Raw genomic sequence first — 18,524 nt, forward strand, 5'->3', positions numbered from 1 at the left:
AAATAGTGTTAGGAAAACGGGACAGCAACATGCAAAAGAAACTCAGAATGGATTAAAAACTTAAATATAACACCTGAAACCATAACATTCCTAGAAGAAAACACAGGTGGTAATCTCTTTGACATTAGTCTTAGCATTTTTTTTTTTTTTTTTGGACATACCTCCTCAGGCAAGGGCAACAAAAAAGAGCAAAAATAAACAAATGGGACTACATCAAACTAAAAAGCTTTTTGCACAGTGAAGGAAACTATCAACAAAACAAAAAGGTAACCTACTGAATGGGAGAAGATATTTGCAAATGATGTATCTGATAAGGGACTGGTATCCAAAATGTATAAAGAACTCATATAACTCAATATCAAAACAATTACCAACCTGATTAAAAAATAGGCAGAGGACCTAAATAGACATTTCCCAAAGAAGACGTACAGATGGCCAACAGGCACATGAAAGATGCTTAACCTCACTAATCATCAGGGACATGCAAATCAAAACCACAATGAGATACCACCTCATACTTGTCAGAATGGCTATTCTCAAAAAGACAAGAAAGAAGTGTTGGTGAGAATGTGGAGAAAAGGGAAGCACTGTGCACTACTGGTGGGAATGTAAATTTGTGCAGCTGCTATGGAAAACAGTATGGAGATCCCTCAAAAAACTAAAAATAAAACTACCATATGATCCAGCAACTCTACTTCTGGGTATTTATCCAAAGAAAACAAAAACACTAATTCAAAAACATCTATGTACCCCTAACATTCACTGCAGCACTATATACAACAGCTAAGATATGGAAGCAACCTAAATGTTCATCAACAGATAAATGAATACAGAAGATGTGATACACAGACACACACACACAATGGAAGATTTCTCAGCTATAAAAAAGAATGAATTCTAGTCACTGGCAGCAACATGAACGGATGGGAGGGTGTCATGCTAAATGAAATAAGTCAGACAGAGAAAAATGAGTACCATATGATTTCACTTATATGTGAAATCTACAAAACAAATGAACAAACAAAACAGAACAGAAACAGACTCATAGATATGGAGAACAAACCAGTGGTTGCCAAAGAGGAGGGAGGTGGCTGTGGGGGGGTGCTGGGCAGACAAGATCAGTGAAGGGAATTAAGAGGAACAGACTTCCAGTTATAAGACAAATACATCACGGGGATGTAATGTGCAGATAGGGAATATAGTCAATGACACCGTAACAAATTCGTATGGTGATGGATGAAAACTAGATTATTGTGGTCATCATTTCATAATGTATAAAAATACTGAATCACTATGTTGTACACCTGAAACTAATGTAATACTGTATATTAATTATAACTCAATTTAAAAAGAAAAAAGAAAGATGCTTAGAATCCTGAAGTCACCACCTGTGGTGACTGAAGGGTAATCTATAGCTGGGAAGAAGGAAGGGAGGGAGGGAGGAAGGATGGCAGGGAGGAGAGAGGGAGAGGGGAAAAGAAGAGAAGAGAAGAGAATGGAAGCGAAGAGAAAAACAAAATTTCCCAAATTGAGTATGCTAATCACAAAAGGGAAAATGGTATTATTTCTGAGAATGTTCTTCAATGGCTACCCAAATTATTTTTTTATCAACAGTGGAATTATTTTCTTCAGCTAATAATAAATTCTTTTGCAAATAAACCAAAAAAATTGTGGAAAAAAAGAGTACTGTCTCAATATGTTAATGTTCCTTTCTCAGTTATCACTAATAATAATTGCTCCCTACTTGTTCTATTTTAAAAGAAAGTTTTAAAATGTTGCCCTCAGGTGCAAAGATGGGTCAAGAATCCTGTTATATAACACATTAGGGAAGAATGTAAGAGGGCCCAAAGAGGGCCAGATGGTTCTCAGCCTGGTGCACAGGAGGCTGGAGAGTGGTTAGAGCCAGATCTAGAAGGCTGACAGACCTCCTTAAGAGGTATGGTGTGTGCTCATGAGGGTTTTTCCTCCAGACATCAGTCAGGAAATTTAATTCCTTCTCTTTAAGTGGCTGGTTAGTCATCCCTTCCAGCAGGAATAAAATAAAATAATAATAATAAAAAAAAAGGTTGTTAACCAAGCTCATGCATGAAGAAATGACAAAAAGCCCATAGTTAAATATGTTATCTCCCAGTTGTAGCGCTGCCAGACTACTTCTTTCATTTGTAACACTGATATTAAAAGTATTATCACTTCCTTTTGTAATCAATTTTTTTAAGCTGACAAATACTCCCACCAACCTTATAATTTGTTAAAACACATATTAGGTCAAACCAGAAAACAGAATGACACTACAAAGCAATGCTCAAATGTTTATATACCAAGAAAGGATGAAGTGGGGCTTCCCTGGTGGTGCAGTGGTTGAGAGTCTGCCTGTCGATGCAGGGGACATGGGTTCGTGCCCCGGTCCGGGAAGATCCCACATGCCACGGAGTGGCTGGGCCCGTGAGCCATGGCCACTGAGCCTGCGCGTCCGGAGCCTGTGCTCTGGATGGGAGAGGCCACAACAGTGAGAGGCCCGCGTACCGCAAAAAAAAAAAAAAAAAAAAAAAGAAAGGATGAAGTGTAATAATGCTTGGATATTTACAAAGTGATGTGAAGGGATGAGAGTGTTGGAAAATTGAAATCGACCCAAGGGATGTGTGACCTGGTGGTTTTGTTTAGTTTAGTTTGTTTTTTTTTAACTTACATCGCTGAGCCTTTCCCGAGAGCTGCTCCTGTGGAAGCCCTTGGATTCTCCACTGGCACTTTCACTGTCACTGTCCCTGCAGCTGTTCTGCCCTGGCTTGAGCTGAAGGCAGAAGAAAAGAGAAAAAAGAAAAGTGTCAGTGATCTCACACAACTGCTCCTTCACCCCTATTCCTTAAGCCTTGTCAAAAGTGAACAACTGAAGGTCCTAATCTTTAGCATTTTTCTCAGCTTCTGAATAGTACCAGGTAAGCTGCCATAGAAAGAAACATGGAGGGTAGGATAAGTACAACATTTACCATAAAGTGTCAATGTAGGTAAAAGACTGCAGCAGCCCTTCAATAAACACTTGAAAAGTTTAACATAAATCTTGGAGGGTAATCTTTCCTGAGATTTTTCCAATCTAGGTTATACCAAATATGATTTCCCATCTTATTTCCTCTGTCCTCTTCTGGGGAAAAAAAGAAAGAAAAAGAGAAAGAAACAACAGGGACTTCCCTGATGGCGCAGCGGTTAAGATTCCCCCTTAACCAACGCAGGGGACACAGGTTCCATCCCTGGTCCGGGAAGATCCCACATGCCGCAGAGCAACTAAGCCTGTGCACCACAACTACTGAGCCTGCACTCTAGAGCCCACGAGCCACAACTACTGAGGCCGTGGGCCTAGAGCCCATGCTCTGCAACAAGAGAAGTCACCGCAATGAGAAGCCCGCGCAACGCAACAAATAGTAGCCCCGGCTCACTGCAACTAGAGATATCCCGCACGCAGCAATGAAGACCCAACGCAGCCAAAAAAATAAATTAAAAAAAAAAAAAAAGAAATGACAAAACAGAATATAAAACAAGGTTTTCTTCTCCTCAGATAAGATGATGAGATTCTGTATATTATCCTTTAGGCACTAGGGAGACAATGATCCTGTTTTTTGAGACAATATTCTAAAGATATTTTAAAATACCAAATTAAGACCTACAGCTTAAGTAAATTAAACCAGCATCCATTCAACAAATATGTATTAAGTACCACATTTGAGCCTGATAGTAAGAGCTAGAGATATGGTGCTTAACCAAATTAAAAACTCTCTGCTCTTACACAAAGCTTACATTTTAGCAGTTTCTACACATTTACTTGGCTCTGATTTTCACGTTCAGGATGTTGTACACATTTAGCCAGATCTGGTTTTACATTCAAAATGAACAAACACACAAAACACAAGAGCAAACCATTAGTCTATACAAGACTATGAGTCAAATTCATATGGACCATTAGTCTATAATGTCATCACCAACCACATTTGCAGAGAACCCAAGCAATGTGAGGTAAGTTACAACACATGGCACCTTTACAATGTTCTCAATCTAGCAAGAGAAAGACAGTGCAAGACAAACAAATATAGTAACACAAGGAAATACATACATCCTAAATGATAACCAAAAAACGAGTCAGTGATGTTAAGAGGAAAGGTGATGTCTGAAGCCTTGGATTTTAAAAGCAGATTGAGCTCATATGGCTGAAAGGGGAGGAAAAGATACTCTTGATGGGAGAAAGTTAGAAAGAAAAGACAGGGAAAGCAACATGCTAGGAAATGATCAGGAGTCTTATCTGAAATAGAGAGCTCTTTTTGGGAGGAAATAGGAAGAAACAGGAGAGAGACGGGTATGGATCAGAGCATGGAAAGTCTCAAGCAAAACACAAGCCCCATATTTCCGGGTAGCAGGGAACTTCAGAGAGCAGAACAGGTGAAAGGTAGCAAACCTTTTGCCTGCAGGTTTTCATGTGACTCTGGGACCATCGGGGAAGATGAACCAAGATGAATGGAGAATGAAGCCAAATCAGCATTCCTTGTACCTTTAATGTGCCTCTTTAAAGACTGCAGTTCAGACCTAACTTTTGGTCATACCATCTAATCAGCTATTGCCAAATCCCCCCTATATAGAGGGCATTGTTTTTTGATTTCAACCTTTCTACAAATCCACTTTTACCACTCTCTTCTAAAATCCCTTTCTCCAGGAAGTCTTCTCTAATGGAAGCAAGAAAAATGATGCTAATTTTACTTTGTATCCTTCTGAGCCCTTAAGTACTTAGTTTCCTCTTAAATTACTGCTAAACCTGCTAATTCTAAATTAATTCAGATGCAAGCTACATGAGCCTTTTCTTATTACTATGGAATAAAAGTTCAGAATATTGTCATTCTCTTCAAGTTTTCATCTTTACACTTGTAATAAAGGGGAATTTAATCTAAAATGAACATCACTTCCTCTCAATTTCCTGAACATGCCATGCCCATTCCTGCCCTACACTTCTTCACACTAGATTTTCTTAATCTGGAATGCTCACTCTCACTTTCTCTGTACTTTTCAGGTCAAGACTTTTTTAAAGCTCAGATATTGTCTCTTCCACTATGGTCTCTGAAGAGCTCTTTCTCTGTATATTTGTTTTTTGACATATGCCTTCAAATTCTAGCAAGCATCTCATTCTTCATTGATAATTATGATAACATTTTCAAGTTTTAAAAGGTCTACGTTAAATATATTTATACTGATGATAAAATCTGTATGTGGAGTTGGCTCTGTAATTCATAAGCAACGTCAGAACTCTTATCTCACTGGATCTCTGAGGTAAGTAGAGGCAGGTAAAGCTAATTCCAATGTATGGATGAAAAAATGTGTAGAGGAAATGTGCTCAGAATTAGGCAAGAGATCTAGGGCTAACCCCATGTCTCCACTGCCTACTGCTGTCTTCATTTTAATTCTTAGTGCTTGTTTAAATGTTTACATTTAACCTGGAGATAATGATTCAGTGGTAGACTAGTATTCTCCACAGAATATACTTTCAATACATCTGTGGTAACCAACCGCATTCACAAAGAAAGAAATCTTATTAGGTAACATTTGAGCAAGAGATGTTTATAGGGACTTCCCTGGTGGCACAGTGGTTAAGAATCTGCCTGCCAATGCAGGGGACACAGGTTCGATCCCTGGTCTGGGAAGAACCCACATGCCGCGGTAAACTAAGCCCGTGCACCACAACTACTGAGCCTGCGCTCTAGAGCCTGCAAGCCACAACTACTAAAACCCACGTGCCCTAGAGCCCACGTTCCGCAACAAGAGAAGCCGCCATAATAAGCCCCACGCACTGCAACGAAGAGTAGACCCCGTTTGCCGCAACTAGAGAAAGCCCGCGCGCAGCAACAAAGACCCAACGCAGCCAAAAAATAAAAAAGAAAATTTTAAATTAAAAAAAAGAAAAATCATTAAAAAAAGAGATGTTTATAAAAACTAAGTCCTCCAACTTCGAAGAGAAATAAACATCTAGGTGGGAATTAACGGTATAAGAGCATCAAGACTTTTTCCTAATGTTCAAGAGGCTTAACAAAATCTGGACTTTGCATTTGGGTCTTTTCCATGTTTCTTCATGGAAGGAAAATGATGACTTCAACAAGGCCCAGCAAGAGACCCCTGTGGCCCTGATGTAAGTTATCTGACTAAATGTTGTTCTAGGCTAAGGGCAAAACCCCAAGAAAAACTGAGAGGAAGCAGCTTTCTAGCCTTGCCTGTGTCCTGCCAGCAAAAGCACTTCAGCGAATTCTCTTTGGAGAGCCTTACATAAAATCCACCCCCACATCACCCCTTTTCTCCTCCAAAGCCAGGCTCAAGTTTAAAGGAAACTTAGGATTTTAAGCTGTCAGACAGCTCAATATTTCAAAGAAATAGACTGACTACAGCAAGTACTAAAGCTAAACCACAAGATATCAGGCAAAGAAGTATTCCTTCCGAATCCCATGAATACATTTAAGACTGGCATTTTCAAGCACATCCAATGGATAATTGGGGTAGCATAACTAACTCAGAAGCTGTAATACTTCACCTGAAATTCCCAGCTATTACCTACAACCAGAGACATTACAAAGGCCAGGTGCTGGCTTAAACATTTAAAGACCTAAGAAAAATCAATCTGCTTGCATTGATTTATCCCAGCATCCATGGCATATGTTATAAGAAAGTTTTTGCTATAAATGATGCAATGAAATTTCTTACTATCCGCCTTTAGGTATTTCAGGACCTCGCTTATTTAAAAATTACTATAGGGCTTCCCTGGTGGCGCAGTGGTTGAGAGTCTGCCTGCCGATGCAGGGGACACAGGTTTGTGCCCCGGTCTGGGAAGATCCCACATGCCGCGGAGCGGCTGGGCCCGTGAGCCATGGCCACTGAGCCTGCGCATCCAGAGCCTGTGCTCCGCAACGGGAGAGGCCACAAGAGTAAGAGGCCCGCGTACCAAAAAAAAAAAATAATAAATAAATAAATAAATAAAAATTACTATAATTCACTCTCTAGTTCCAGACGTTTCTACCCATTAGGATATTATATAGTTTAGGAATTGGAACTAGAACAAAACAAAGTTAAAGGAACCTACCATCTGGCATGAGTGGCAGTAATTCTATCAGTAAGATTATCACCTTTTATAAAATATAAGAAGTCATCTTGTTTTCATTAGATTTCATTGTCAACAATATATTTTCCAAACTCTGAGACTGCATTGTCATTAGAGTTAACTGTTATTAATGGCTAATTAGGAAAATAACGATCCATGGTTTTATCATGGCTGATGAACATGTAAGAAAGTCCCATCATCCTGGACTGAGGGAAGTAAGGTGGAACAATTCTGTGCGCATCTGCTAAGATTTGTTAGCCAGGCTATGCCACTCTTTTCAGCTTGAGTCTGGAGAGTCCCAACAAGATGCTAGATGTTCAGAAGGTGTCATTAACCCTTCAAACAAAACTCACAAAAGGATGAAGTATGGGGAAGAGATACCTATGCCTAGAACTCTAGAGGAATGATGTGAATTATGAACTGCAATGCAGGAGAGCATCCGAAAGTAATCTCTCACCACAGTTTTGGTTCCTCAAAGCAGCATAAATCTTATCTCGGACTGCTGAGTTTTCCTGTAGGGATCTAAATGAACCCTATATAATGTTTCTTAAAGGTGTCAATAAGCACCGAATCTTCTTTTATTCAACAAAATTTTATAATATACCTTCACTAACATCAAAGCAGTAAGTATTTAATCTCATAAAAGTGTTGTTTTATTGTTTCCATATAAAACTGTTCCCAAGTGGAGAAAGTTTCATAGATTGAGTGGCATTTGTACTGTTTTATTGCTTAGGCTTTAAAAGGTATTTCAAAATGCCTTTAAAAGAGGCATTTGTACTGTTTTATTGCTTAGGCTTTAAAAGGTATTGCAGAACCAAAGTAAGTAACTTAATGAAAAGTCTGGACACATCAAAACGAGCTAGTGGGAAATAACTACTATAAGCAAAATTACGAAGTTGAACACAAAAAACGTTTTCTTAAGAAATAAACACTGTACTTTTAAATGTATAATAACAAGTTGTGACAGAAAGATAAAAATTAAATTCTGGAAACTAGGGTAGTGCAAGGAATTTCTGCGAAATTTCTCTGGGATCATAGAATCAGAAGTTATATTGTTATTGTTTTTAATAGTTAGAAAAAGAATTTTAAGGATTTGGTAATCTTAAAGTTAATCACTAAATTTAGATACTAAAAGCATCTGTTTTCTAAGTTACTATTGAATGTAAAAGAATTAAAACATAATCAATAGAGAAATGGAGAAAAAATAAGGGAACTAGCAAGAGAGCAAGCATATGGCTAAGTATATTGATTATAATAACAATAATATACATGGATTAAGCTCCCATTTTTTTAAAAAAGGCAAGGATATCTAGTTTGTATTGGGTAAAACAAACAAAAATGTATTTGTTAGTTATAAAGCACTCCTAAATTTTAAAAGAGAAAAAAGACAAAATATTCTAAATAAATGGCTAAAGTCATACGTCAAAGGTAATCATTTTATAGTGATAAAAGGTATAATCTTTACCTTTTACACTTCTGTTCTTTATATTAAAGTATTAAGATATAAACCTTGATATCCCAATATAGTAACTAAAAAATATCTTAAGTAATAAAGGAAATCAACAGGAGTTGGGAAACTTTAGCATGCTACCTAACAGACAGTAAGAAAACAAAACAACAGAAAGGGACCTGCAGTTAAAGAACTCAGTTTGACTCAGGCAATACATAGTAAATTTGGTAACTTATATAGACCACATCTTCTAGAGCATCCATGGGACATTACCGCAGACTGAAGGTGTAGTAAGCTACAAGAATATCAGACTTTCAAAATTTAGAAACTACATGAACAGCCTTCTTGATGGTAAAAATTAATGACATTTTAAACTGAATACCCATATCACCTAGAGACTTTAAAACAAACTTTCAAGATATTTTTAAAAATTCTCTGCACAATTAGAATTGAGTCAGAGAGACAATGACAAACATACCATCTAAAAATTAAGAAAATGAAAATTATAAATATGTTAGTAAAACATTTTACAAGATCTGTAAATTCTGTGCTAGAGATTAACTCATGTATTTTCTATTAAATTGGAAGTAACAGAAATAAATAGCCTAATTATAGAGAACAAAAAGTAGTACAACAATTAAAAAGCAACTATGGGGAAGATTAGAGGGAGGAGTTTCTAAAGATGAAAACTACATAATGAATTGGAAATTAAAATATTGTACAATTAACAAATTAGAGTAAAGTTGGGAGCAAAACCCACAAATATAAAAGAGACATACTTCTTATATCTCTAGAATAAAAAGATATAAAAAACAAAACCAAAAAAAAATAACGTGATATAACTACATAATAATAATGTGATAATACAATATATAATGTGAAATAATAATATGATTATCATTACAAAAATGTGATAATGAACACATTCTAAATTATAATAATAAACATTATTCTATGGTGGTACTGATGAAAATTATACTAAACTAACTTTAATTTTTTAAAAATTTTAACAAAATTTGATCTAGAGCATGAATAAAAAATATGTAAAGCTAATCTGTGCCCAAATCTGACAATAACAAAACAAAAAGAGAATTATAGGATGATCTTCTTAATTTAAAAAGCTGCAAAATTCTGATGAAATGCAACAAATTCAACGTAACAATAAATTTAAAAATAGTCCACCAGGGACTTCCCTGGTGGTGCAATGGTTAAGAATTCACCTGCCAATGTGGGGGACATGGGTTCGAGCCCTGGTCCAGGAAGATTCCACATGCCATGTAGCAACTAAGCCTGTGCACCACAACTACTGAGGCTGCGCTCTAGAGCCCACAAGCCACAACTACTGAGCCCGTGTGCCACAACTACTGAAGCCCGTGCGCCTAGAGCCCGTGCTCCGCAACAAAACAAGCCACCGCAATGAGAAGCCCGTGCACCACAACGAAGAGTAGCCCCCACTCATCGCAACTAGAGACAGCCCACGTAGCAATGAAGACCCAACACAGCCAAACATAAATTAATTATTTTTTTTAAAAAAGCATCTAATTGACGTATACAAAACACTGCACCCAACAATGGCAGGAGACACATTGAAAAAATAATAATCCACCAAATTCTAACAGAATTTTGCACAGGAATGTTAAGAAGCCGCCAATTTGCAAGTGGGCACAGGGGAGATTTTTGAGGTGACGGCAAAGTTATAAAATTGGAGTATAGTGATGGTTGTACAACTCTATAAATATATTAAAAAACAAACTGTAGACTGATAATGAATAAATTTTATTATATATAACAAATATTTTAATAAAGCAGTTTATTTTAAAAACTAAGAGGTCCCATCAGTTTAATCTTTTACTCCAGAAAGAGGTCCCTAGTTGAACACTTACACGATTAAATCAGGCTAATGAAGCAACAGAACACAACTCCCTTTCTTAAAGTCAACTGTCCATATAAAAATTTAATCATGGGAATAAACAGGGGGCAAGTATCTTGAGTGCCATCTTGGAATCCTGCCTGCACAATAGGTTTACAAAGACAAGAAAAGGAGAAATTGCTTCTTAATCCATGTATCATAAAATCACTCCCATGGGCTTCCCTGGTGGCGCAGTGGTTGAGAGTCCGCCTGCCAATGCAGGGGACACGGGTTCCTGCCCCGGTCCAGGAAGATCCCACATGCTGCGGAGCGGCTGGGCCCGTGAGCCATGGCCGCTGAGCCTGCGTGTCCGGAGCCTGTGCTCCGCAACGGGAGAGGCCACAGCAGTGAGAGGCCCGCGTACCAGAAAAAAAAAAAAAAAAGTCATGATAACATACCTGACTTTTCATTTCCTACAAAAACAGAAGTCTAAACTACAAGGGGGAAAAGAATGCACAAGAATGAGATTAAAGAGAAAAGCGTGTTTGTTTGCCATTCCTTGGGTATGACTGTGAACTGAAAGATAAATCTGTTTTCATATAGGTTCAGAAATCCACACATAATAAATATATGCAATGCAAGAATAATTTGATGAAGGGATGTTTGACTGCTTTGGTATAGTTTCTAGCCTTCTGATAATGAGATTTTGATTATTAAAAAGAGATTGAGACAATATCATTTGGTTAGCAAGGATACACAAATACACAAAGCTTACTTTTTATATTTTTCTATAACAAAAGATGTTTTTGAACAGTGTTTTAAACAGCCTTGCATTCTTTAAAATAACCATTACCCTCAAGCATAAAATATTTTCTGACTTTCGTTTTTCCCATTCTACTATGAAAATATCCAACTGAAGTCTGAGGAGGCAAATATGTAAGATGAGTCTGTCATATCTTGTCATCCTAGAAAGACACTGTCAAAGGGACTTGAGAGCCAAATTTAAGGGGCTCCCACTAACCAAAGATGGGACCATTTGAGTATTAACAGCATAATAACACAATGAACTGAGACACATCAACATGTTTAAATACGGAAGCATTCAATTATATTAAAAGAAAACCAACCAACAAATACCTTATTGATTACCTTTGGAGGACCTCCTGAGAAGAATAAAATTAAGCAAAGAACCAAGCATCAATGGCTACTATCATCATAAAAATAGAGAAAACAAGATAATACATCCCTCCTAATAGAGAACACACCACCACCACCAACCTGCAAAATATAACCTGAATCTGGGTCACCACAGATTATACTACAAGCTTACAGTAAATATAAGGGATAAGAGCACATGTTAAACCACACACCAGGGGATACAATCAGCAAAATCCAGAGATCACCTGATAACCTCAATGAATAAACTGCAAGGTAAATACAGAATAAGAGTAGGAATGAGATAACAAGACATATAAGACATCTCAACCAATTGCCATGTACAGATCTTATTTTAAACCTAATTTGACCAAAGTAACTTAAAAAGTGATGAGACAAACTCAGAAATATGTACATTGACTAGGTATTGGTGATATTAAGGAATTATTGTTTGTATATTTCTTTTAAAGTATATAGAACTTAAAAAAAAATTTTTTTCTGTGAATCCGAAACTTCTAATTTATCCCTCTCCCTGTCCCCTTCCCCTTTGGTAACCACAAGATTATTTTCTATGTCTGTGAGCCTATTTTTGTTTTGTAAATAAGTTCATTTGTATCTTTTTTTTTAGATTCTACATATAAGTGATATCATATGATATTTGTCTTTGTCTGACTGACTTACTTCACTTAGTATGATAATCTCTAGGTCCATCCATGTTGCTGCAAATAGTATTATTTCATTCTTTTTATGGCTGAGTAATATTCCATTGTGTATATATAACACGTCTTCTTTATCCATTCATCTGTCAACGGACACTAAGGTTGCTTCCATGTCTTGGCTGTTGTAAATAGTGCCGCTATGAACACTAGGGTGCATGTTACCTTTTCGAATTAGAGTTTTCATCTTTTCCAGATATATGTCCAGGAGTGGGATTGCTGGGTCGTATGGTAGCTCTGTGTTTAGTTTTTAAGGAGCCTCCATACTGTTCTCCATAGTGGCTGCACCAATTCACATTCCCACCAACACTGTAGGAAGAGTTCCCTTTTCTCCACACCCTATCCAGCATTTACTATTTGTAGACTTTTCTTTTTAATAAATTTATTTGTTTATTTATTTATTTAATTTATTTTTGGCTGCATTGGGCCTTCATCGCTGTGTGCAGGCTTTCTGTAGTTGCAGCAAACGGGGTGCATTGGGCCTTCATTGTGGTGCACAGGCTTCTCATTGCGGTGGCTTCTCCTGTTGCAGAGCATGGGCTCTAGGGTGCGCAGGCTTCAGTAGTTGTGGCGCACAGGCTTAGCTGCTCCACAGCATGTGGGATCTTCCCGGATCAGGGCTCAAACCTGTGTCTCCTGCATTGGCAGGCAGATTCTTAACCACTGTGCCACCAGGGAAGCCCCTATTTGTAGACTTTTTGATGACGGCCATTCTGACTGGTGTGAGGTGATAGATACCTCATGGTAGTTTTGATTTGCATGTCTCTAATAATTAGTAATGTTGAGTAGCTTTTCATCTGTCTGTTGGCCATCTGTATGTCTTCTCTGGAGAAATGTCTATTTAGATCTTCTGCCCAGTTTTTGATTGTTATTTTTCTTTGTTTGTTTGCTTTTTGACATTGATGTCCATGTGTATCTTAATGTCTTAGTTGGCTCAGGCTGCCATAACAAAATACCATAGACTAGTGGCTTAAACAACAGAAATTTTCTCATAGTTCTGGAGGCTAGAAATGTAAGTTCAAGGTTCCAGCACGGTCAGTTTCTGGTGAGAGCTCTCTTCCTGGCTTGTAGACAGCCACCGTCTCTCTGTGTCCTCATATTGGGGGGAGAAAGAGAGTTATCTTTCTAATGACTCTTCTTATAAAGAACATTAATCCTATCAGGACCCTACCCTTATGACCTCATTTAATCTTAATTACTGCCTTACTCCAAATACATTGGGGGCTAGGGCTTAAACATATGAACTTGAATTGGGTTGGGGGGGCAGGGAGGCATAATTCGGGTCATATCACTTAGCAACCTGCATACCATTAGACATCACCAATTACTGACTACTTCATACTAGGCTGCATTACTTGAAGGAGGACAGAAATGAACTTGTCTGGGAAACACTACAGTCAGCTCTTTTGAGAAGCCACGAACATTTTTCAAAGGTGGGATGGGTCCCACATACATATGTTCTAGAATATTTGAGATCCCTGTTTTAGACTAAATTGTGTCCACCCAAAATTCATATATTGAAACCCTAACTTCCATTATTTCAGAATGTGACTGTACCTGGAGACAGGGACTTTAAAAATGTAATTAATTTGAAATGAGCCGTTAGGGTGGGCTCTAATCCAATCTGACTGATGTCCTCGTAAGAGGAGACTGAGACATAGGGAGAGACATCAGATATACACATGCACAGAGAAAAGGCCACGTGAGGACACAGTGAGAAGACAGCCGTCTACAAGGGAAGAAGAGAGGCCCTACAAGAAAGAAAACCTGCCGATACCTTCATCTTGGACATCTAGTGTCCAGAAATGTGAGAAAATTAATTTCTGTTGTTTAGGCCACCCACTCTGTGGCATTTTGTTATGGTAGCCCCAGAAAACTAATGTAAGTCTTTTTTTTAGAGTACAAACATCCTGGTTATTATGTTTCCCACCTTAGAAGAAAAGACAATGAATCAAGACAAAACAAAGAAAGCCAGCTACCTTTTCAAGATCCCTTTACAAAAAATTCTTGAAAACATTTTATTCAGTATCTCTAATTCTTCTCCTCCCATTCTCTGTTTAACCCATTCCAATGAGGCATTTGTCCCCATAGGCCATGAAATTGCTCCTGTTCAGCTCAACAAAAAGGCTATCAGAAGCATTTGCAGATCTCAGGGGTAAGAGACCCAAAAACTGTATGTCTAAGTAGTTAAAAGTCATAAATAGAGCTAATACAGTGTTAAATAAAATATGTCTTATCCTCTGACCTTTCTTACATGAATGTTCATAATGACTCTGAAGGTCAGGTCTTACTTTAGAATTCTGTACTCCTTGAAGTTTCTTGACAGAATGTCAAGTGCAGAAGAACCAGTCCCTGGCTTAGTATCTTTCTTTTCCCGTCTATAGTTCTGTCCCACATCTCAAGAAGCCTCGCCTGCACATGGGATAATATCCCAGCCCAACCTCCAGGCTCCATCCACACCGCCCACTTTACCCAATTCCCACTAGCAGTGCCCCCAATTCAAACCTGGGCATATGCATGGCTCTGGTGCAGTCCTTTTTCAGGCAGATAGACCTAGGAAATAAACTGTGAAAGCCACACTGAGGGTATTTGGGCTATGAATTCGGGAGTTCCAGATACCTAGTAAGCATGGTGTAGAAGGGGAGTGGTGGGCTCCAAGTGGAGGGTGGGGTGGTGGCCCTTTGAACTCTTCTGTTCTGGAAAGGGGCAGGGCTTAAGGAGGGCCAGAGCAGGGCAGAGGGAAAAAGTCTGTCCTGGCTGGATTTAAAGGCAGTACCAGTCATCAATTACCTACCAATGCTAAACCTAGTGGTCACTGTCAGTCCCCATCTTACTGATCTATCTAACAGTTGCATCCGACAAAACTGATCATCCTCAAAGCACTTTGCTTCACTCCTGCTTTGCCTCCTACTTCTCTGGCCACTCATAACACTTCTTAACATTAGTTCCCCAGGGCTCAGTCCTTGGACTTCTTTTTTCTCTCAATACTCACTACCCTTGATGATCTCATCCAGTGTCATGTTTTTAAATACTACCTATGTGCTGATGATGCTTAATTTGCCTCAATGTCTTCCCAAAATTCTAGTCTCCTCAATCCAGCTGCATCTTCCAATTTCACTTAGATGTGAACAGGCATCTCAAACTTACAATGACTAAAGTAATTTTCTCAACGTTTCCCTATTGTGGTTAACAGCAACTTCACCTTTCCAATTGCCTAGGCCAAAATCCTTCCCTCTACGGTTACCACATTGCTCAAAGCTACCATCTTCACTTACCTGGATTAAAACAATACCTTCCTATCTGATCTCCTGCTTGTGCCTTTGCTGTCTATTTCCATGTATCTCTCCCAGGAGCAAGAGTGCTCCTATAAAAAAGTAAGAGTAACGACAAAGGTCATTACAATGGCCTACAAAGTAGCCCCCACTCTGTCTGGTTCCCCCATTGTCTCTCTTGACCTCTTTTTCTACTACTCTCTGCCTTGCTCACTCTCCAACAGTTTTACTGGCCTCGTCACTGTTCCTCAAATAAGCCAGGCTGGCTCCCACCTCAGGGCCTTTGCACTTGCTGTACTCTCTATTCGAAATGTTTAGCCCCCAAAGGCACATGGCTCACAACTGCCCTTCCTCAGATCTTTATTTAAACATCACTTTCTCAGTGAGGACTTCCCAGATCATCCTATTTATGGTTGTAACCCTGCCTCTACTTAACACCGGCTAATTTTTCCTATTTTATTTGTCTTCTGTCTCCTCCAAACTCATTTCCCACCCCAACCACACTGCAAGTAGTTTATAAGGTACATGAGGGACTTCCCTGATGGTGCAGCGGTTAAGAATCTGCCTGCCAACGAAGGGGACACGGGTTCGAGCCCTGGTCCAGGAAGACAGCAAATACCACAGAGCAACTAAGCCCGTGTGCCACAACTACTGAAGCCCGCACGCCTAAAGTCCGTACTGGGCAACAAAGAGAAGCCATGACAATGAGAAGCCGGCACACCGCAACGAAGAGTAGCCCCCGCTCGCCGCAACTAGAGAAAGTCCACGCGCAGCAATGAAGACCCAACACAGCCAAAAAAAAAAAAAAGAAAAAAGGTACGAGTACCAGGATTCTTATCTGTTTTGTTCACTATTACATCTGCAGAATCTAAAACAGTGCCTAGAATTTATTAGATGTTCTATAATTATTTATTTAAACAACCAATATGCATAATCTTTTAAGGCCTGCAACATGTAAGTCAGTCTTTAAAATCTCCCATGAAATGGCCTATGGAGCTGTTAACAAAGAGTGTGACTGGGTCATAAAAATCTAGTCCAGGATTTGCCAATAAGGAGAGCCTCAAAAACTGAGTGGTAATATGAAAAGTGGCATGTGTACTAGTTAACTTATGGCCTCTGTAATTATATAAGCCTTTAGATTCCTTATTCTTCAAAAAGTACTATTGCTGATTTTGTTATTGAAACAGTGATCATATGTAATTTAAGATATTTCAGATAGTCAGGTATAAGATTATAAAATGAAAAGTAGCATATAATTGCAGTTAGTTTAATAAATCTTCATCCTGGCATTTGAAAATTTTAAAAGGACTTGTTCAGCAAAAGGTCAAAAACCACTACCAAGAGAAGTTAATAGCTCTCTTAGTATTATATATGCTTATTGATGAGATTGCCACTTTTAAATAATTTGGTAATATGAAGCATTTAAAAATCCTATTTATTTTACCTTCTAACAAATGCTTTTAAAATAAAAAAAATATTTTCTTATTCTTTTGAAGTCAATCCAGCAAATACCTTCTAACATCCCATACAAAGACAGAAATGTTTAAACCTCTGTACTACCAAACACTGATATAATAATAAAAATAATAATAACAACCACCACGATATTTGTAAAAGAAACCCAATTGGTTATAGAAGTAAATATATTCTCCTGAGTAAATTTTTAAATGAGAAGGTACTTTCTAGGTACCTAAAAGTGGTATAAGCTTTGTCATAATAAAAAGTAATCATTTGTATGACCTGCAGTACCAGTGCGCTCCACTGGAAACATGAGCACTAGGTGAATTTTTTTTTTTTTTAACATCTTTATTGGAGTATAATTGCTTTACAATGGTGTGTTAGTTTCTGCTTTACAACAAAGTGAATCAGTTATACATATATATGTTCCCATATCTCTTCCCTCTTGCTTATCCCTCCCTCCCACCCTGCCTATCCCACCCCTCTAGGTGGTCACAAAGCACCGAGCTGATCTCCCTGTGCTATGCGGCTGCTTCCCACTAGCTATCTATTTTACGTTTGGTCGTGTATATATGTCCATGCCACTCTCTCGCTTTGTCACAGCTTACTCTTCCCCCTCCCCACACGTCGTCAAGTCCATTCTCTAGTAGGTCTGTGTCTTTGTCTTTATTCCTGTCTTACCCCTAGGTTCTTCATGACATTTTGTTTTTCTTAAATTCCATATGTATGTGTTAGCATACGGTATTTGTTTTTCTCTTTCTGACTGACTTCACTCTGTATGACAGACTCTAGGTCCATCCACCTCACTACAAATAACTCAATTTCGTTTCTTTTTATGGCTGAGTAATGTTCCATTGTACATATGTGCCACATCTTCTTTATCCATTCATCTGTTGATGGACACTAAGGTTGCTTCCATCTCCTGGCTATTGTAAAGAGAGCTGCAATGAACATTCTGGTACATGACTCTTTTTGAATTATGGCTTTCTCAGGGTATATGCCCAGTAGTGGGATTGCTGTGTCGTACGGTAGTTCTATTTGTAGTTTTTTAAGGAACCTCCATACTGTTCTCCATACTGGCTGTAACAATTTACATTCCCACCTGCAGTGCAAGAGTGTTCCCTTTTCTCCACACCCTCTCCAGCATTTATTGTTTCTAGATTTTTTGATGATGGCCATTCTGACTGGTGTGAGATGATATCTCATTGTAGTTTTGATTTGCATTTCTCTAATGATTCATGATGTTGAGCATTATTTCATGTGTCTGCTGGCAATCTGTATATCTTCTCTGGAGAAATGTCTATTTAGGTCTTCTGCCCAATTTTGGATTGGGTTGTTTGTTTTTTTGATATTGAGCTGCATGAGCTGCTTGTAAATTTTGGAGATTAATCCTCTGTCAGTTGCTTCATTTGCAAATATTTTCTCCCATTCTGAGGGTTGTCTTTTGGTCTTGTTTATGGTTTCCTTTGCTGTGCAAAAGCTTTGAAGTTTCATTAGGTCCCATTTGTTT

General features: G+C 38.4%; 1 protein-coding gene across 8 annotated transcripts in view; it reads right to left on the reverse strand.

Annotated features, from left to right (window-relative positions):
- The window catches only part of AUTS2 (activator of transcription and developmental regulator AUTS2), a 1,123,834-nt gene that overhangs the window by 624,065 nt on the left and 481,245 nt on the right, over nucleotides 1-18,524 (reverse strand). For 7 of the 8 annotated variants that reach the window (XM_033426295.2, XM_049699567.1, XM_049699565.1 and 4 more), the window contains one exon: nucleotides 2,687-2,788. The exons of the other annotated variant lie outside the window; for it this stretch is intronic. In XM_033426295.2, the coding sequence (XP_033282186.2) occupies nucleotides 2,687-2,788 (102 nt within the window). The remainder of the gene's footprint in view (nucleotides 1-2,686; nucleotides 2,789-18,524) is intronic. 8 annotated transcript variants of the gene reach the window in all.

Source organism: Orcinus orca, chromosome 16 (assembly GCF_937001465.1).
Source record: "Orcinus orca chromosome 16, mOrcOrc1.1, whole genome shotgun sequence".
Classification (NCBI taxonomy): domain Eukaryota; kingdom Metazoa; phylum Chordata; class Mammalia; order Artiodactyla; family Delphinidae; genus Orcinus; species Orcinus orca.